This window comes from Esox lucius, chromosome 21, assembly GCF_011004845.1.
Source record: "Esox lucius isolate fEsoLuc1 chromosome 21, fEsoLuc1.pri, whole genome shotgun sequence".
NCBI classification, from domain to species: domain Eukaryota; kingdom Metazoa; phylum Chordata; class Actinopteri; order Esociformes; family Esocidae; genus Esox; species Esox lucius.
In genome coordinates, this window is record NC_047589.1 from 11286745 (window position 1) to 11308059 (window position 21315).

The 21315-nt window shown below is 45.1% G+C and overlaps 1 protein-coding gene and 1 long non-coding RNA gene across 2 annotated transcripts in view; one reads left to right on the forward strand and one right to left on the reverse strand.

Annotated features, from left to right (window-relative positions):
- LOC117593599 overlaps positions 1–21315 on the forward strand; it is a 106203-nt gene that overhangs the window by 9912 nt on the left and 74976 nt on the right. The window lies entirely within an intron of this gene.
- On the reverse strand, positions 858–18572 carry LOC105019402 (cadherin-20). The gene is made up of 11 exons (XM_034289197.1): positions 18322–18572; positions 16363–16657; positions 14065–14184; positions 13287–13454; positions 12146–12333; positions 11263–11516; positions 7853–7989; positions 6736–6857; positions 6430–6547; positions 4690–4941; positions 858–2921 (listed from the first exon to the last, which is right to left on the reverse strand). The coding sequence occupies exons 1-11, from the start codon at positions 18547–18549 to the stop codon at positions 2392–2394; spliced, it is 2412 nt and encodes an 803-aa protein (XP_034145088.1). The 5' UTR covers positions 18550–18572; the 3' UTR covers positions 858–2391.

Sequence of the window (21315 nt, forward strand, 5' to 3'; positions counted from 1 at the left end):
TCAACTCCTAACAAGGGCACATCATGGTCTGGGTAGATTATATTGTAAGCGAACAATTAGTTCTCGTAGTCAATGCGATGCATACAGGTGATATGGGCAGGAGTAAAGACCTGAGCAACTTTGACAAGGGCCAAATTGTTATGGCCAGACGACTGGGTCAGAGCATCTCTGAAATGACAAGACTTGTGTGGTGCTCCTGGTCAGCAGTGGTGAGTACCTACCGACAGTGGTCCAAGGAGGGACAAACCACAAACTGGCGACAGGGTGTTTGGCGCCCAAGGCTCATGGATGCGCGAGGGCAAGAGTAGACTGTTGATCTGAACCGACAGTAGGCCTACTGTCGCACAAACAACATTTCAGTGATGGTTACGGGAGGAATGTGTCACGACACACAGTGCATTGCACCCTGCTGCGGATGGGGCTGCGTAGCCACAGACCGGTCAGAGTGCCCCTGCACAGATACAAAGAGCACATGAGCATCGGAACTGATTGAGCATCTGTGGGGTGTGCTGGACCAACAAGTCTGATCCACGACGTCTCCACCTCGCAACTTACAGGACTTGAAGGATCTGCTGCTAATGTCCATGCCTTGGCTCATCAGTGTGTTTTTCTATTTGTCTTTCCCAAGTATTTCCCAACATAAAATGATTGTCACCTTACAATAATTCAAAGGAAAATCATTTTTAAACATATTTGAATCTAACCAAATGACCAAACTAATATTTGAAATTGCATTTGTACTCTTCGTTATGGGGCATATCATGTTGAAGAATTACACCAATGAACATGCTGATCACTGATGGGACACATACCGACAGCAGCAAAACTTTTTATATTTGTATTTTATTACCAAGTATACAAAATGTATCTACATTCAAATACCACATACTGTAGCATAACTGACACCACAAATATTTCAAGTAGAGTTCACCCAATCAATTATGATCAAAATGTCTTTATAGTATTTCACAATATGTCCCTTTGTTTTTGGCATTCTTTTGCTGAAATATTTATTTTATTTTACATTTGGCACTTCAAGAAGCAAATTATTAAAGTTATCTAGCCACAAATGGGCTCCTCTCCCAACCTATTTAACCCCTGATGATGGCAGACAATCTGATGAAATGCTTAGTAACGTCTCATACATTAGGTTTGTGCTCATCCAGGTATGTTTATGAAGATGAGTATGACATTGATGGTAACTGGCCCTCCTCCATTTCAGACACAGATACTGTAATGAGTTCACTTCATAGGGAATAGTGTGACATTTGGGACACAATGTCCTGATCAATAAATGTAAATGTGTGATTATGTTTTTCAATTCCAATCAGAAGCAAAACAACAAAGGGTTCAAGCTAATAAAATATGTATAGCTACATTTAACAGATCAACCTTAAATTCCAAACAGGATTACTGAGTTTCCATTTTCTCTACTATATCTGATAAACAAAACGTTGAGAAATGCTTGAAGACACGTTGTCTTTGAAACACCCTTTACAGAATTGCAATTGGACACCATTGAAACATTTATGTTACATAATTTGAACATATCTTAATGCCGACTCCCCAATCTTGGAATAACATCAAACACATGTCCAGTGCTTGGTTGCTTCCCCAAAATAAGTTACAGAAAATGTAAATGCAGCACAAAAAAAATACATTAATAAAACGACAGCCACATAACAGTGCTGCTGGGAAGAAATTAAATTTCTTAAACCAAAATGGCAACAATGACAAACAGGTCATCAAAACATTGAATTATTTTTTTTCTCATCACATAGTGGCATAGAACACAAAAGCGAAAGCTTGACAATTCCCCAGCCCCAAAACAAACAAAAAAATAAAAAAATGCAATTCTGAGTTTCCTGCATATGTTTTCATGGGTAGGTAAGGCTACTTCTGTCGCGTCCCTCATTTCCCTACAGTTCCTCACTCTTGTGTTCATCTGAGGGGGATCCAGGCCCTTTGGACGAAAGAGCTGCCAGCGCCTGTGGCTTGGACCTGGGTCGGCCATGGGAGTTTTGCTTTGAAGCCCTTTGCTTTGAGGGCCTTGTGGCGCTAGCCGACTGTCAGTCAGTCCATGGTTCTCTGAAGACTCTCCCTGGAGATGGGGAAGGATGGCGGTGGCAGCTATGCAGTTAGGAAGCTATGCAACTCTGAGACACCAGGGCCTCAAACACTGGAGAAAAGGCTGTGCTGATTGGCGCTATCGCAAGTGCTTCACTTAAACGGCTAGCACACCTGTCAAGCTCTCAATATTCTTCTCCCTCCCTATATATCTCCATGTCAGTCTCTCTGTGCCACTGGTTGAGTCATTGTCCTTCTACGTTTTTCTCTCGTCCCTTTAAGTTGTGTTTATGTAGGGGTGAGTCTCTTGCTTCTGCCTTCCCTTTACCACATGGGAGGGCTTTTTGTCTCCAGAACCCCATACATCTCGGCCAGTTTCTTAAACCTGGGCCCCCAGTTGTTGAGATAGTCGTACTCGTGATCTGTATTGGAGCACGAGGACTGCAGCGAACTCAGGGAATCAGCCACGGACCCCTCCCCCTCGTAGGCGTATGTCTGCAGGGAGTCGTAAGGTGGCGCACAGGAGTCCAGATCCGCCTCCAGGAGTTTGGAAAGTACATAACCATGAACGTTGCTGTCTCCACCACCGCAACTCCTCCCCGGCCCGCCCACGCACGCCAACGGGACGTATCGCGACAGGCTCTCAATCTCGGGCAACATGTCCTGACGTTGCTTCCCTACTAGATGGGCTTCCCGGGGGTTCCACATGGCAGCGATGTCGAAGGCCTCCGTGTCCTCCTCTCCGCCCCCCTCGTCGTCGTAGCGGACTATGTTTTCATGGACGTTGTCTTCCACGTCATGCAGGAAAGGCTTCTTACGCTGGCTCCGGAGGGACAGCATGAGCAGAATCATCACTAGATCCGGAAAAGGAAACACAGTCAGATACAACTAAATGTGGAACATTATTAATGGTTGCTGTTGTCAGTTTGCCATACTAATGTATTTAAAGGATCTAGCAAAGATACGGTAAAATAGTTTAAATCTAGACTGGAATTTGTGTTTCTGTTTAGACTGACTATATGCTGCTCATGAAGATAAAAAGTGGATAGAATCGTAACTTAGAACATTGGTTCACAAAATGTTTCTCTCAGACCCCCCCCCCCCATTTCAGTTTGCACTGGGAATGATTATTATGTTGCATAAACATGATTAGAGCTTTTTCCTGACAACTGTGATTCTTAAAACGTGTTTCCTCAGTGTGATAGATTGTAGCTGCGTTTGAGGCTCGTTTGAATCTACTTGAGATGCTGAGATAAATCCCTTCACCATTTTTTGTATATAACCATTGTCAATTATTAGTTGTTTTCAGAAACGTTTACTCGAGTGGCCTATTACGTGATTTTGCAACACAAACATTCTCGATTCTGAGAAATAAAATACTCTACCATTGGTACATTATTTGAATAAACCATGCATTTAACAGCATTATTTGTTCATGGTCAAAGTTTTCTAAAAGAAATGATAGTTTGGAAAGCCTAGAAGGAATGGGTAAAATCCTAAATGTTTTGGTACTATGCGCAAACAAGGACACAGCATGACAACGGGTATAACTTGATGCACAACAACACTGGCTGGACACTTATGTATGATTGTGACGACAATCCAAATAATATTGCCGATCTGACCAAAGAGTAGCAAATACCAACAATGTTACAATGTTTTACATTTTATTTTACCATGTGAGCCAATTAGGAACCAATTCTCATTTGCAATTAATATATTGCCAAAGACATAACAGTGCAAGCAATGTGAAATATAAAGTTACACATAGATTACTCAACAATTAAGGTCAGAGCTGACACGTCTAATAAACTGTGTATTGATGTAGCTAACTAGCTAGCATTCGTGGAGAGGACAGTTTGTTGCGCTATGATTGAAGAAGGTCTACATTTTTGACATGGAAAATAAGACTGTTTTGTGCAAAATAATTAACAAAATAAATATTGTTGTTTAGGTACAAGCTAGTTAGCTAACCAACTTATGTCAAAGCTGGGTTGCTTGGCTACTCAGCTAAAAAACTACATTATGTGTCTATCTACCCAGCAACTACAATTCTATCTAATTTAACTGATACAATTTTGATAAAAAAGCTACTGTTTTTTTATAAAAAGTACAGTTTTGAGGCTACCTAGCACACAGTTTTGAACATGTTGTTATTGTTAAAAATATTGTTTACTATTAAATCAACAACAGCTTTTTTGAATATTCAAAAGAAAGGAGAACACCATATTTATAACTTTGTGGGATATCTTGGAATTTGGAAGTTAAAATGTTTCCCTGTTGAAAATTGCTCATTTATAATTTGATCTCATGGTAAGAAAATGACAGAAGAGATTACAGCGCCATCTGCTGACCATTTAGGGTATTACGCATATACACCAATTTCCAATCCAAAATATTTCCAATTAGATACTCATGTTAACAAGCAACTGTGTCAATACTTATTCTGGGCCGTCAATTATAGTGTCGGGATTCAATGCAGCAATTCAGTGTTATGAATTTTACGGTCAACAAAATTACCAGTTTTCTAAGCAGGTTTGCAGCTTGTTTTTGGCAGATCATATATGATCATTAAGTTATAAATCTTTATTTCCACACTTAGAAAGAAATGTATTGACCTACCTAGTAGGACAAAGATACATGCCAATATGGCAATGAGCGCCCCTCTGCTCAGGCTAGCCGGGAGGTGGTATGCCTCTGCGTTACAGGACATGACTTTGCCTTCCCCATCGCAGCTACACACTCGGATGGTCAGGGTACTGGTGCTGGTCTGAACCGGCTGCTCTCCATCTGAGATGAAGATCGGAAGGTAGTAGACAGCTTGGTCCTGCTGAGACCAGCCGCCGCGCCGAGTCAAGATCCAGGCTGTATTGTCTACATGAGGGACAGGGCAAGAGAGGAACCGGGGTTGGTCATCAACAAATCATCGTCATCACACCGAAGCGCTGTGCGCGAGGGAGAGATATGAAGGGCCCTGGTCAGATGTCTTGGATGTAGGAGCTTTGATTGTAGCCACGCCTCCAGTGATGGGGTGGTCGTTGTGGGCTAGTGTTGAGCATTTTCACAATGTCATCGCAATAGATGAAATCGAAACAATACCAAAACCACAGCAAAAGGGGTAAGTGAGGGTGATGATTACGTGAAGCAGTTTCATGAACTATTGTTTTTTGAGTTCACTGGGCGATAATAATCAATTAATGGCATTCATTACTGCACCATTCATCCAGTCATCTGCATGATCTATTTTATCATCATTATTATACTAACAGGAAAATATGATTTAAAATTTCTCATTCACTTTTTTTATATTTTTTTATTTAACCAGGTAATTCAATACCAATTCAGATTTTCAAGGACAAGACAACATATTTTCATACATAATAAATGTAATAACACTAAATACACCAAGCAGTGCCGGCTCTAGCCTTTTGGGGGCCCTGTGCAAAATTCTATATTATACAGATACTTTTGACATAATAAGCAGGTGCCTACATCAAATTGTTTTGTTCATTTTCTAATGTGCTGTGGTGATGGTTTCAAGCTTACAGTTCTTTTGCTTGAAGCTAACAGTAATTAGTGACAGGTAACCTAAAATGAACAGAGTTAGTTGCTTTAGGATTGACCAGATTGAGATTTACCCGAGTGCAGGTTAATATTAAAGTAGCATATGTTAAGGACTAATCTGATGGAGGCATTTACCAAAAAGGGAATTCAATGTTTGTACCAGTGAGTCTGGCAACTTGTATGTGGTAATGGCCAGTTAACCGAAGTGTAAAGGTCACAGTGATGGGTACTGTTGACAAAGTAAATGACAGTGTGCTAAATGACATATTTATGGATTAGCAGGTTTGTCATTTCTAATAGTGCACTTGGTCGCAGCGTGGGCTCCAATTGGGGAATTGGGGATTTGATCTAGCAACCTTTTGATTACTGGTCGGTGCTATAAACATCTTCCACTCATTTTTTCTATACATGAAATACAGCTGTTCCAAGCTTGTTACGCTACAGAGGTTAGCTATCAACAGTAGTTGACTACTGCCATCAAATTGTTGTTGAGTTATTGTCATCAATTCCCATCCCACCACGTAAACACAGTCAACTGGCATTTGATTATAGTGCTGGAAATGCTCTGGACACAATGTTGGCATGGTAAACACATTTAAATTCAGGAGTAGACCCATGGTCTGTGTAATTCCACGATCAGAACTCGGTCACTAGAATCCAAAATTGCATCTCTCAATTGCATATCCAGTCTGAGTTAGACAAATAATGTTGAATTAGCTTAGCAGTTAAAGACAAAAGCGGCATGTGGTGCAGAAATCCTCATCCAGGTTTCATTTCATAATACATTTCTCTACCTACCTTGGTTGTCTCTGAGGGTGAAGTTGGGATTGTTAGCCGCCTCTGGTGCCAGACTGTAGTAAAAGTGATGTCCTCCCAGAGGGTCATCTGGGTCAACCGCTGCCACAGTCTGAACCCGCTGAGGTCAGCAGACAACAGGCAGGTGAGGGGAGAGAGTGCAAGTTAGGCCACCCACAGACAGGCTGTCACAGACGTGCAAATTATCCATGTGTCAATTTAGATTCATTCTTATGTACGTACATGCTCTTTACAGGGGTTAAGTGAACGTGTGTGCGTGTGCGTGTGTGTGTGTGTGTGTGTGTGTACCTGTCCCGCCTTGGCGGTCTCACAGACAGATGTTTCAAAGTACTCTGGCAGCATCGGAGCGTTATCGTTCACGTCCAGAATCTTCACGGCCACGGACAAACTCCCAATCATGTTAGGGTTGTCTGGGGGGAAGAAGAACAACACACCAATGCCATGCACGTTAGTGTACAACAGACACACAAATAAACACGCCAACAGTGTACAAGCCCACACACGCACACACACACACACAATCTGACTGCGACAGACCAAGATGAATGATCGTCTCCCCTCCAACAGCGAATCCCGCTGAGCATTCAACTACGCTTATTTCCCTTTCCTCCTCCTTTCCCCGCTTACACAGGGCCTGCGGCACATTAGGTCCCTCGGAATAAGATCACATTTCAGTTATTCTCCGTTATAACAATGGCCGATTGCATACCTTAATCAGCTGTGTAATTGGCAATGGAAATGCAATTAGCGCGCGGTAACTACTTTCTCAGGTTTCATCAAACAGTCAATCAATCAATAGCTTGACTTTGGCACTCTCCCACTGAGGACTTTGGCGCTCTCCCATTTCACCCCCCGCTGGCAGGAAGATTCAGGAAGCACGCGTTCCTGTTGTTCTTTTGTTGTCTCCCTTCACCCTTCCTCAGTCCTGCCGCATTCACACGGGCAACCTGGTTCTGATCCCTTTTCCCGCTAATTGGTCTTTTGACAACGTTGTGTCGGATCTCTTTAATTCAGACGTTATTCGGGAACTAATCTAATTAGTCGAAAGACCAATTAGTCCCCGACAACGACGACCGAATGAAGCGACCAGAGGAGAACTGGGCTGCCTGTCAAAACGCGGTCTTGTCTCTCTCGCTCCCTCCCGATCTGATGACCAAATTAGCCATACGCGGTAATTTGACCCAGTTAAGGTGTGATTTATTCAATTAAGGCAGTTATTATTCATAACTCCCTCGTTAGTGTGCGTTCTGGACAAAAACAAAACAAGTCCTGAATTCCATCTGTGTACAGGTCTGTTTTAGATTAATACACAATCAAATATGGTAATTTTGCCTAATTTGAAAACCAACCACGTGTGTGTGTGTGTGTGGGGGGGGGGGGGGGGGGGTGCTGTACAGTGACTTACTCATCTCCATGGCCAGGATGGTGATGTTATGCCAGGTGATCTCCTCTCTGTCTAGCGGGAGTACTGTCATCAACGACCCAGAAGTGATGTCAATGTAGAAGTATTTCCCCAGGTCACTGGTCCTGTCTATAGAATACCTGATAACAGAGGAAAATAGGGGTCAACCAATGGTAAGTAAAACCCATAGCGTCCAAGTTATGATGAAGTCTAATTAGAGATATGTCTGCCCCTCGTTTTATGGGCCTCACGTCTGGCCTGGAGACCCAGAAGCAAACAAATAGAACAAGAAGACCCATTCGTCCTCTCTATCACCCCCTTGTCTCCTTCCTGTCTCAGCATGAACTAAACTCCCAAAGGCAGAATTTCTGCCTGCATCGCTGTACAAACACTGAATAGAGGGAGTTCTCAGCTATGCACAGAGACAGGGGTCCTCGGCAGAATCAGCCTGTCAGGCTGGATCAGACCACACAAAAACACACACACACACCCTCACTCATACACCAGGAGATACAGAAAGCCAAGCAGTCGATGCTTCCGGCAGAGCCAGTTTCGGCGGCAGGATATGTTCCACCCGAAACTGATTTCACTGTGTGTTTCTGTGTGTGTGTGTGTGTTCACGCGCATGCGTGTGTTTGTTAGAAACCATGATACAGAGGGCACGGAACGAGCCAGTGCAGCCCTGACTGGAACGGTGACGGCAGGGGAAGAGCCCCCTAAAGGAGCACTATTAATATCACTCCACGCTGTGTGCGTGAGTTCCAGTGTTGCTGTTGGCGCTGGACAGACATAATGGATTGGAGGTGATGGGAGCTGAGACTGAGAGGGAGTGTGAGTGAGAGACTGCAAGTGACAGTTGAAGACGGCGAGCGTTGAAGTCTAGCATCATAAAGAACGAGGGGGACGCATAGGATGAAAGGAGAGGAGCGAGAGAAATACAGAAAAAGAGAGCGAGAAAAAGGTCTCTGCTCCGGTTGACAGTTGCAGGTCAGGGTTGATTCTCTTTAGCCATGTTGACAGAGTTGCTTCAGACAGCGTTATTTGTTTTCTATCCTAACATACATAAGGCCCCAAGCTTGGTCTCCACATTTCTTTCAAGGGTGTGTCCTAAATAGCAGCTTATTCGATAGTGCACTAAACTGAAACATAAGTGCCATTTGGGAAGTTCCAGCAATGGAACTGAGAGGGTCTAAAACATTTTAGGTTTTATTTGACCAGTACAAAAACATGGTGGAAGATCGAGGAGTGGGTCTTCGCTAAATCGTCCGTGGGACGGATTCTAACCCATGCTGCGGCAGTACACGTGAGCGCTTCCCAGACCGCCGCAAGGCCACCAGCCACATCGTCTGACATACATTACCGGGGACAGCGTTACATTAGAGCATTTGAAAAACCTTGATATTTGTATGCAGGTTTATGGTTTATGTTTAAATGGGTAATATACACTCACCTAAAGGATTATTAGGAACACCATACTAATACTGTGTTTGACCCCCTTTCTCCTTCATAACTGCCTTAATTCTATGTGGCATTGATTCAACAAGGTGCTGAAAGCATTCTTTAGAAATGATGGCCCATATTGATAGGATAGCATCTTGCAGTTGGTGGAGATTTGTGGGATGCACATCCAGGGCACGAAGCTCCCGTTCCATCACATCCCAAAGATGCTCTATTGGGTTGAGATCTGGTGACTGTGGGGGCCTTTTTAGTACAGTGAACTCATTGTCATGTTCAAGAAACCAATTTGAAATTATTCGAGCTTTGTGACATGGCTGGAAGTAGCCATCAGAGGATGTGTACATGGTGGTCATAAAGGGATGGACATGGTCAGAAACAATGCTCAGGTAGGCCGTGGCATTTAAACCATGCCCAATTGGCACTAAGGGGCCTAAAGTGTGCCAAGAAAACATCCCCCACACCATTACACCACCACCACCAGCCTGCACAGTGGTAACAAGGCATGATGGATCCATGTTCTCATTCTGTTTACGCCAAATTCTGACTCTACCATCTGAATGTCTCAACAGAAATCGAGACTCATCAGACCAGGCAACATTCTTCCAGTCTTCAGCTTTTTCCTATTTGTAGTGAAGATGAGTGGTACCCGGTGGGGCCTTCTGCTGTTGTAGCCCATCCGCCTCAAGGTTGTGCGTGTTGTGGCTTCACAAATACTTTGCTGCATACCTCGGTTGTAACGAGTGGTTATTTCAGTCAAAGTTGCTCTTCTATCAGCTTGAATCAGTCGGCCCATTCTCCTCTGACCTCTAGTATCAACAAGGCATTTTCGCCCACAGGACTGCCGCATACTGGATGTTTTTCCCTTTTCACACCATTCTTTGTAAACCTTAGAAATGGTTGTGTCGTGAAAATCCCAGTAACTGAGCAGATTGTGAAATACTCAGACTGGCCCGTCTGGCACCAACAACCATGCCACGCTCAAAATTGCTTAAATCACCTTTCTTTCCCCATTCTGGCATTCAGTTTGGAGTTCAGGAGATTGTCTTGACCAGGACCACACCCCTAAATGCATTGAAGCAACTGCCATGTGATTGGTTGATTAGATAATTGCATTAATGAGAAATTGAACAGGTGTTCCTAATAATCCTTTAGGTGAGTGTATGTGTCTCTGAACATTTGCATTTTCAAAAACATTCCTGGTCAAATGTTTCATCAAATAACAACGCCTTAACAGCTTTCTGTTTGTCACCTTTCCAATAATGATCAGCCTCAAGTTCTCGTGTTTAAATGACAGCCGAGCCACAGACCCCAAGTTTATATTTCCCACCCACTATTCCCAATGGTAATGTAGAGAATATAAATCACAGGACCGTCCACGCTGCGACTACATCATCCCTGTCCTCTGTACAATGACTGGAAAATGGGCAAATAGAGCACAGACATGTCAAACTTCATACACTGCGGGTGTCACTGATCCTCTAGACTGATTAATGCTCCAATTAAATGTTTTATTTCTAATAATTAGTGGCAGTCTGGACAGTGAGGCTCAGTGTCCCAAATGGCCCCTAATTTTGAGAGGAGCCCTATCAAAAGAAGTGCACCATACAATGAATAGGGAGCCATTTGGGACATACCCCCTAACAAAATGTCTGCTTTGTGAGTGAAGTAAACCCACTCTATGTAATTGCGAACAATAGGAAAGCCTCCTAACACTACTTGATTGCAGTGCACTTTGACTTCTTGATTAGGGTCCTAGAGAACGCTAGATCATCCTTTTATCCTGCCATTGCAGTCTACAATCAACAAAAAATTAGTATACTACAGTCTCTATAAGCTGTCATTGCAGCTCCACGTTTCTTCAACAAGCTGTTTGAGACTCTAGTATCACACTGCCCCCATCTGACTACACGACGACATTACACAGGCAGTGTTAGTTAGGAACTCTCTGTTTATACCTGATGGAGTTGTTGGCGGCGTCAGGGTCCCTGGCAGAGATGGTCTTGATCACCATGCCGACCTCTGCGTTCTCGGGGACCTCCATGTAGTAGACAGCCGAGTCAAACTCCGGGGGCTCGTCCACGTCCTCGACGCTGACGTGAACGATGGTCACGTGGCTGAAAGGGCCCTTGTCCAGGAAACGGTGGTCCAGGTGTGTATTGGCTCCTTCTATCTTGAGCGTGTAGCTTGCCTTGCTCTCAAAGTTCAGAGGCTATGGAACAGGGGAACAGTTTTACCCAGTTACCAGATGTGGAGTATTAACATTCTTCGCTTCATCATGTGCCCTAAAATGGTCCGGCGGTGTGAAAGGCTGGCTCCGGTGCACGTGTACTGCTCAAGCACGTTTTCAATCCGGCCCGCTGTATTTTCAGAAAGAAAACTCTACAAGAAAATCTTTATCTATTCCCACTTTCACGTCCAATAGAGCATGACAATGCATGAAGAAAAAAGAATATGCACGCAATAATAATTTTCAGCTTCAGTAAAGCAGGAGAGGTTTGCAAGTGTTGAGAGACTCTAATAAAAGAGAATCAGCAAAATATCAATAAAATTGTTCTTCTAAACCTGAGCTCTGGAATAAATTAACTTAATTATACTTTGGGGCAATTTATGAAATTACCTTATCCAGAGCAGCTTACAGGAACAGCTGGGGTTAAGTGCTTTGCTTTCACCGTGTCAGCTTGGGGATTAAGAAGCGGGACCTTTCGTTTACTTGCTCACCGCTCTTTAACCCTCTGCTAAAATTTGACTAATAGGTGCTGTGTTGTTTCTGTGTGTGGCCCTGATCGGAGGACGCTCAGGATCACGTCCAAACCCTTCTTTCATGTCATCTCAATGTACCTTTTTGATGGTGATGATGCCAAAAAGGTGGGTGGGGTCGGTGCTGATGTCGAAGGTGTCCCTCCCGTCTCCGTCGATAATGCTGTACGTCATCTCTGCATTGATGCCAATGTCACGATCCTTGGCCCGGATACGACCCACAACAGAACCCACCGGGGCTGACTCTGGAACACTCATCTGGTACAGCTCTGAGGGAGGGAGAGATATGTAAACCAGATGATAGAGAGAGAGAGTCAGAGAGAGATAAAGAGTTTAGAAAATACGTTTAGCTGTTGTAATCTTGTGTTAGGACGTGTTTGCCCATTCTTCCTCTAGATGGCGCCCAACCACTTTAATCACACCGGGACATTAGTAGGACAAACCCATAAACCCAGAGCACAGACGGTTGAGCACAAATTGGTTCAGTCAGACTGTTCATAAATTTCTTTGTATTGTCTTGCGGGTCAACGGGAATGTAATTGAAACAATTTAACCTTGTTTAGGTTAGGGGTGACAGCGGTTCCCAATTCGCCGCGCTCCCATGTCCGAACTAAAGCGGCCACAAATTATGGTTGTCAGACAACTGCCCCCAAAGCTCCTCAAAGCATATTAAAATCTTCCTCGAGTGAAGGGGCTAATTGCAGAGAAGTAAAGGACGACGAGACCAGAGGGGCCGATGCCACCAGTCAAGGCAGACAGCAAGGAAGCGGATTGACAGATATGAGAGGGAGAGAGAGGAATAGACCAGTGACCTGCTGACCTCTCGCTGGGCAGTAATGAGGAGAGCAGGAACGGGGCCAATAAAAGAGACATCATGGGGAGTGGAACTGGTGCCGGGTAAGGAGAAAAGGCATGAAGGGGCTGGGGGTGGGGAACACGGGGGCGACTGGTGGCCAGGGGGAGGGAGGGGAGGGATGGCCAGAGGGAGAAAAGCCAGTGGATGCGGGGATGGAGGGATGATGAGGACAGACAGATTAATAAGAGAGGCCAGGGTTCATGAGCTGGTGACTGAACGGAGGCCAAAAGAAGATGATTAGTAAGGTCGAGCAGGATCCAAGGCAGACACGAGGGGGAGGAAAGGAGTGGGGGGGGGTGACCAGTAGAAGCCGCGACTGCACCAAGAGGTGAGTCAACCTAGCTGAATGACGACGGGGACGCTTACTCTGATCAAACATGGGCGGGTTGTCGTTGACGTCGCTCAGAGTGATGTTGACCACGGTGGTCCCGGCCAGGCCTCCCAGTTGGCCGCCCATGTCCTTGGCCTGGATGACGACGGAGTAGTTCTCCCTTACCTCGCGGTCCATGCCTCCCAGGGAGACGCGCACGATCCCTGGGATTGCGGGCGGACAGCGAGAGAGGAAGGGAAAGGCAGAGGTAGGGGCGGAGAAAGCAAGGGGTCACATTTAGAATCGGGGTGTCAGTTGAGCCGAGCGCCAACACAGGTCGCCAGGCAGACTTAGTAAATGTCTGTTTCCCGGACGGCACCCGGTTTTAAATGGAGTGTGCTGAGGTAATAAGTCGTGCAGTTGCTTCAGAGGGAACAGGCTGTCGTTTTAGACAACCTATTCCCCCTTTACGTCAACACAGAGACTATAGCTGTATGCTCAACGCCCTTCTGTTCACCGTTTGGTCCCTCTGGCAGTCACAAGGTGGCCTCCTTAACCATGTTGACACAATACCTGGCGTGTGACTTAACATGCAAATGTAGTTGTTATTACAAGTAACCTGGATGTGTTTCTATTACCGGGTGCCTTCATGTTATCCGCTTCCACAGCGGAAATCTACCCTTCGAGTTTGTTTGCGTTACGTTTCAAACATAACCAGCCTTGAGCGCTGCTGATCTTTGCCACATGACCACCTAATGACAGAACTAAATCGAGACCACTGATACTGCTGTCATTAAGGCAGGTCCGGTGTTAGTTCTGGCCGTGCGTACACACCGCTCTTTGGCTCCACGGAGAAGTAGGGCTGTCCCTGGAGGATACTGTAGACCACTCTGGCGCTGTTTCCGTACGTGGGATCATCGGCGTCCGTCGCCGTGAGCCGGATCACCTCAGTGCCTGGGGAGGGAGGGGGGGGGGGATTGAGGTGAATGACAGTGACTGGAATGGCAGGAAATGGATTGGTGTATCCACATTAAAAGTGCCTGGATGTTGACACTATGTAGTCTGTTGGAGACGACAGTATAACGCTTTTCTAGCTCAAAGCCCACCACAGTGGCCAGTATACTGTATCAGTTCCTTGTCTGACAAGTGCAACGAAGCTGTGGCTTGGACTAGTGCCACCAGACACCGGATTTAAATTGGTTGCCTTAGTTCAACATTTCTACATGGAACAGTTTGACCATTCCGGGTTGATCAAAAATACTAAAGCAATCGGGCTACAGCAGTACTGTGTTATTCTGCTGACGTCTACGTGTTAGCCGGGATGAGGTTTAATCCACTGGAACACTGGAACATGCAATCATACACCCTAAACTCAGTTGTACTGTAGTGCATGTGACTTTAGTAAATCAATTAAAATACACAACATGACCATGTGGAGAAGAATGCAAAAAATAATGTGCCAGTTCCTACATTGTTTCCTGAATAATTGTAAATTCACTGAAGATTGTAAATTCACTTATGTAAGTTGACAGAATAATTAAAAGTAAATTATCAATTTGTGCCGCCATGAGAGTGGTGCCTCTGGTTTTTCTATGCTGCAAGCCATGGAAAATCCCCATGTGATGGGATAGGAGGAACAATAAATTGTATTACATTGAGAGTAAGCCTCCAACGACCTCTGTGAAGTCTTACTGCAAGATTTAGAATTTCGCATTAGAGAAATCAAAGCATTAGTCGATGAAGAAAAGGACATGGACACCTTCAGCTGCAAACTCAGTTAGGAGATATGCAAACACTAGAACTGTAGCAGGAACTCAGAGATGAGCAAACAAAAGTGCAATCATCCAATTTTGTAGTTTGCTTCTATGATGATAAGCACTGGATTAGAAATGCGATAGCTGAGGATGATGAAAACATAAATTTGAGATGAATGATTCCAAATCAAATTGAAAGGGGATCTTCTCTGCCAAACAAAGTGTTAGTACCAAAAACAAGCATGATCTGTACCATTGAGGTACTGGTCACTGCAGCTGGTCACCGATACAATGTAATGTCATGACACCACTTCAATAGAAGATGCTCCAAAGAATGAAATGAAAAATGACTAGTCAGTGCTGTTGTTACATTTACATATTTTCTATTTGATGTATTTGAGCCAATGTATCATTCTACCGTTTATGTTCTACTTGTCAGAAGCGTTATTGTCTGAAGGTTAATTTGGAGAAGACCAATATCGGGAACAAATTATTCACACTTTGTTCACTTAATAGCAAAAACAACACGTTAATATCAGGTTGTATGTTCAGACATAAATTGAATTGGTGTGAAGTGTGAGGGCTATGAGTATTTTTTGAATATTATATAAATCCTGGGAATTATCGTTGACTATTTGCGAGCAATGGAATAGCTTATTTTCTCAGGGATCAAACTACAATTCAACAAAATAATGTTACAGGAATTCTAGTCGCATCTGCTTCTAACAGAAAAAATGAATTTAGAATAATCATAGATAGCGGGTCTCACAGCTTTCTGAAATGACTCAGACTGATGAATTTACAATATTGCATTATAGCCATTATCTTGGCTCTTGCGTACTCAAACTGAAACATCCTAATCTTCTTCCCATTGTACACTACTCACAGCACCCAACTGCTGTGTATAACCAGCCTAAAAACAAAACTTTATGGAGTGCTTTTTTGTAGGCAGGGTTACTTCTTGAATTAAAGCTGGGAATACTGCAATCCGGGTCCAGTGTGGGCAAGTGGTCTAAGCCTCTAGTGCACATCTACCGCTTCAGCGTTGGTTTGAAGCAGACGTGCTCTTTCCGCAAATCCTTTCTGCTCCATCTTTTACCACTTTCCTGTCCGATAAAGCGCGCATAGCTTAATGCCTTTAAAGGTCTATAAAAATAATACAGGAATAGACTGACATTAAGATAAATGCTGTTAGTCCTGCTGTAGCACTTAGGGGTGCAGACATGCTTTCTTCAAGTTCTCAGGTTTTCAAGAAGTGCTGTTTGAATTCTTTTACATGTACTGTTTATTCCCTTCTGGTTCTGGCAGTCTCCGTATCTCCGTATTATAAAACGAGGGATATAATTAGGGTTTGTTTAACGTTGCTAATCTTGCTTACCGATGGACGACATCTCGGGTATGGTGGCCTGGTAGGGTCCGTCCAGAAACTTTGGCTCGTTATCGTTAATGTCCTGGATCTTGACGATGAACTCAGATTCCGGCTCCAGGGGTCTGTTGGTTAGTCTGTTCCAGGCTTGGGCTCGCAGCATGTACTGGGCCTTGACCTCACGGTCCAGCCTCTTGATAGCGTGTATATCGCCTGTACTGTCGTCAATGGTGAAGGTGGTGCCCGCGCCGTCGCCCGACAGAATGTACTTGATGGAGCCATCCCCTAGGTCCATGTCTGAGTGGAGCTGTTGGGGTCAAAAGTCAGGATAGAGGTTAGGGGTCAAGGGTCAAGCGAGGTAAGAAGTGAACTGTACGCAAAGAAGATAATTTTTGTAACTGTTTGATTGGTTTCATTTTCAGGAGACCAGCACTGAGCACATGCATACCTGGTACTTTCAACTATTTCCGGTCATGTTGTAAAGTAATGCCAACGCACGGCCGTGGGACTAATTTCACTGTCTCTGTACGTGCTTCCTTCGTCAGATGGTGGCAAACCATCTCAAATGCTACACAGTTCCCTACATAGAGCACATCAACCAGAATCCTATGAGTACCGGTCAAAAGAAATGCCCTACATGGTAATATGGCGTCATTTAGGACAAGTCTGTAGTTCCTATTACAACTCACTGATCAGTTGATATGGACCTGTTATACTTCACGCGGGATTAAAGCAGCAGCGAATAACATTGCTGTGTCTCATATGCTGTCCCCTGTATTCCTTTCACAGTGTATTAGTGGGGGGGGTTGTTTGGGATGTTGACAGTGCAATCAGAATGCCTTTGTCACATTGTGTGTCTGTTAGCACAAGTGTCAGCCTGTCAAAAGCACCGAGCAATCATGTATGAGGAACCACACTGAACAAACACACGTACAGACACACACACACACACACTCACTCACATTGTGATACACTGTTATATACAACTCAGCACGCTAGCAGCAAAAACAGTTACCATCTGCATACCATGATAAAAGCACTTTCTTCAAGATAAAAAAAAAAAACTAAATAGATTTTGCTCTCGGGGTACAGATCTGAGAAAATGTACTTTAAAACTTTTTTTTCATGTAAGTACTAGCTACATTTGTTGTCGAGACGATGGTTAAACTCATCATGTGAGGTGAAGTGACAACTTAGCTACTGCAGTCCCAATTGCATCTCGGTAAGTACCAAAGTGGGCCAGTCAAAACCCATTCACCATCTTGGACTTAAGGTGCTGCTGTGATGCAGCCGGAATATTAACCGGTTTCAACGTTGTTTGACTTCACTGAATCAGTGAGAGTTCGCTGTCTCACTTTTTCACTTCACAATGCAGTGGTTGAGAAGAAGTCTGTGGAAAATATTGAAATTGACTCCATTCACACCGCCCCCCCAAAAAAATAATCTACATTTAACCCCTCGCTAGACTCGTTTCACACTGAGTGGGTCTCCTCTGCTTCGTTAGAGGGGCAGACAATGAGGAATGGAATGAAATCACTCCCAAATGGCTTCCTCTACAGCAGACTACCCTTGAACACAGCTCTATACATTTCCCTACTCGCCCTGGTTATAAACAGTGCACTGCTTAGGGAATAGGCTGCCATTTTGGAGGCGCCCACTGAAAATCATTTGCACAAGAGCATTTTTTGACCTCTGAAGCGTTAAAGTGGTTTGGGTGTTTGATCCATGGGGATAGACCCTGCGGTCCTCAGAGTTAGCATTCAGCCGACCACAGAGACATTGATTGAACAGTTGAGAGCTGTCATCGAACAGTTCAATAACAATGATGACGGGAGAGAGGGTGTCTGTGTGTGTGTGTGTCTGGGGGGGAGGTTGGCATTTAACAGACGCTTTCATCTAAAGTGGCATGCTGTGAAAACATTTAATTACTGTGTGTGTTTTTTAGGTGCGTTTGCGTGTGCATGGACTCGCCTTTCCGATGTACAGGGGCTCCAGGCCCGTGTACTCTTCCAGCACAAAGAACTGGTTCCACACCCAGCCCCTCTTCACCCTCCTCAGGGGCCCTGCTCCCGTCTCCTCCCTTGTCCTGGCTCTGTCCGTTCGGCCCTGGGCATCAGACAACAGGGCCAACAGTGCCAGAGCAACGCTGAATAGCAGAGTGTAGACAGTCTTTCCTCCCCCAAGATGGCGGTCCCCCATGATGGAAATCAACACCTAATCCAACTGCGTATGTCTGTATCGCAGTGGGGACGTCCTCGAATGGCTACCGTCACCTTTTCCTGCCTTGTGGTCGGCGTGTTGGCCCCTGACGAAAGAAAAGAGAAGTGATTAGTTTTTTCAGGACCCAGCCGTCCTGTACACTGTCGGCATGACAACGTCGTCCCTGGACGGCGAGCTCATTTGCGGGCCTTTCTTTCTTTGAAACTATGTGGGAAGGGATGAGATGGTGGATCAATGAATGAATGGAGGGAAGTGGGGATGAGACTGATTCCATAATACTGTCATCCCATGTTAAATCAGAATGCATGTGTGCAAAAGTGCTTGTGTAGTGTAACTGTGTGTGCGTGCGTGCGTGCGTTTGGGCTTCTGGTAGAAAAATGTTGACCTGTATTGAAATTCGATGAGTGGGCATATGAGGTCTGTGCAGTTTATGAGGGGAGAGAGGGTTGGTCAGAAGGGAGAGGAGATCAGAGAGAGGTTTGTCCGCTAGGGGCTCTGGGTTAGTCTGAGAGGGGGCAGGTATGAGGTTACATTCAGCCCCCCCCCCCCCCCTTCACTTTCTTCCAACCACCCAACATTTCCACCCGTCTCCCCCTCTCTCAATTGTTCCGTCTCTCCCGTTCTCTCCCCCATCTCCCTCAGGTGAATGACATGCGCGCAACTTCCGCTAACAGCCCCGGGGTTGCGATGTCATGAGGTTGGTGTTGAGGTTGGTGTTGAGGTTGGTGTGCCGGCGCCGTGTTCAGGCCGTGTTCTGCACGAGCTACATGTCACTGCCCGGCAGCATAACATATAGCGCGTAACTCATCCGTACCGGGTGTTCGGGCGGGCGAAAGTGGAGCGCGAGGGGAGAGGGAGGATGTAGGGAGGAAGAGTGTTTCCGCCATTTCTCAGGTGTAAACACTGACTTGAAAACATTTCAAGGTTATTTGCGAAACACTTATTTTTTTTTGCTGCCCACAATAATCCGACCAAGCAAGGTCAATCCCGCCGATGGTGCTGCAGAGGTTTGGAGGTTTCACATCGATTTCAAGTAATGTCTTACATTCGATCAATGTATTTCAGAAGCTGTCCAGAAACGGTACCTTGGTAACCCAAGACTTCTAGACTTGATTCTAAATATTTTTTTAATTTTTGTTATCCGCGAAATGGTCACATCTGACCACGTTTGGGCACCATCTCTTCTCACAAGCTGTACGAGGGGTTTGAAAACAGTCCGAGTTCTGGTGAAAGAGGCAAGAGAAAGTAAGAAAAGAGAATGAAAAGAAAAGAGACTGCTTGCAGGGGGCGTGGAGAGAAAGATGGAAAGTCTGGGGTGAGGGGGGGTGGGGCATTAGGAGAAAGAGACTGTGTTGAGTTCTATTCTATGAGGTAATAGAGAGCTCATTGTTCCGCAGTGGACACTCTGAATCCCCAAACACAGTTAATCATTATTGAGGGGTCACAAAGAGACTGTTGGCTGGGGCAGTTTGCTGGGCGTGGTGCTGTTGTAAGACGTCCCCAGACGGGAGGGGCTGTGCTGCTAGCCTCCCACCCCATTCCCTGGCCCTCCAACACAGGGAATGTGTCCCTAATGGTAACCTATACCGTACAGGCCCTGGTCAAAAGTAGTGCGCTCTATAAGGAATAGAGTATCACTCAGGGCACTGCCTGGGACTCGGAGAGGGCCCTGGCAGGCTGGCTGAGCCCTAAACCTCACTGGCCCCTCCTGGTCCTGCCCCATTCCGTCTCCATTCTCTCCATTCTTTCCATTCAAGTGGCGCTGTTGTTCATTATGAAGTCAAATGAGCTCCCGGGTAAACCCTCCTCACACACCTTCACCCCCCACCCCTCGTTCTCAGGGATCGCGCCTGTGTTTGTGTGTGTCTTTTTAGAGGTCAAAGCCAGCACCCGCTGCATTCTGCTCCCATTTTGTCGTGTCTAATGAGGTGACATGCTACATAATTGTGCTGGCTAAGTCCTTCACACATCTCCCATGGACTAATCTGATGGCTTTTCACTTGTTAAAGGAAAAGCAGCTGGTCTCGCCGCTCTTGCCTTTATGACCGGCCACACAAGCTGTCCCCTGTCCTAGAAAGAGGACTGAAAGGGACCTCTGGATGGAAGGAGGGAGAAAAGTGAACGCCAAAACAGAGAGAGAGAGGAGGGATTTTCCCACTGCAATGACATCTTCTGTCGTCTTGAGGATTTTTGGAGGGAAACGATGAAAGTTTCACTTTCAAAGCGAACAGAGAGAGATATGACAAATGCGCCTGTCATCTCAGCGTCCTGTTGCATAGCCTGTGTGTTTCTGTTTGTGTGTGTGCGGGTGGGGGGGGGGGGGGGGAATCAAAGAGGGATGTAACAAGCCACAGTAGAAGCAGCTGGCGCTGGCAATAGAACAACCATGTTCTTAAGTCATCAAACTCTCTGTCAGCCTGTCAGCGGTCTGACACCCATTTTCTGTAGACAAGTGCACTACTCGGCTCCAAAGGTAGGGAATCGGTTGTCATTTGCATTTGGACCCATTAGGGACAACTAGCCATTAGAACGAAATGACGTCCCTCTGACTAGTAACTGAATTTAGTGCTCAACTGCAGTGTACACTTCAAAGCACAATTCTACTTTGTTGTTTTATGCTTTAACAGTGCATCTATTGAGTAAATGTCTAGTGACTGTCTTCCAACTTTGAATGTTGCACGACAGGACGATCAACGATTGACATATTTAAAGGATCAAAACTTTCAACTCTCAACATTATGTGTG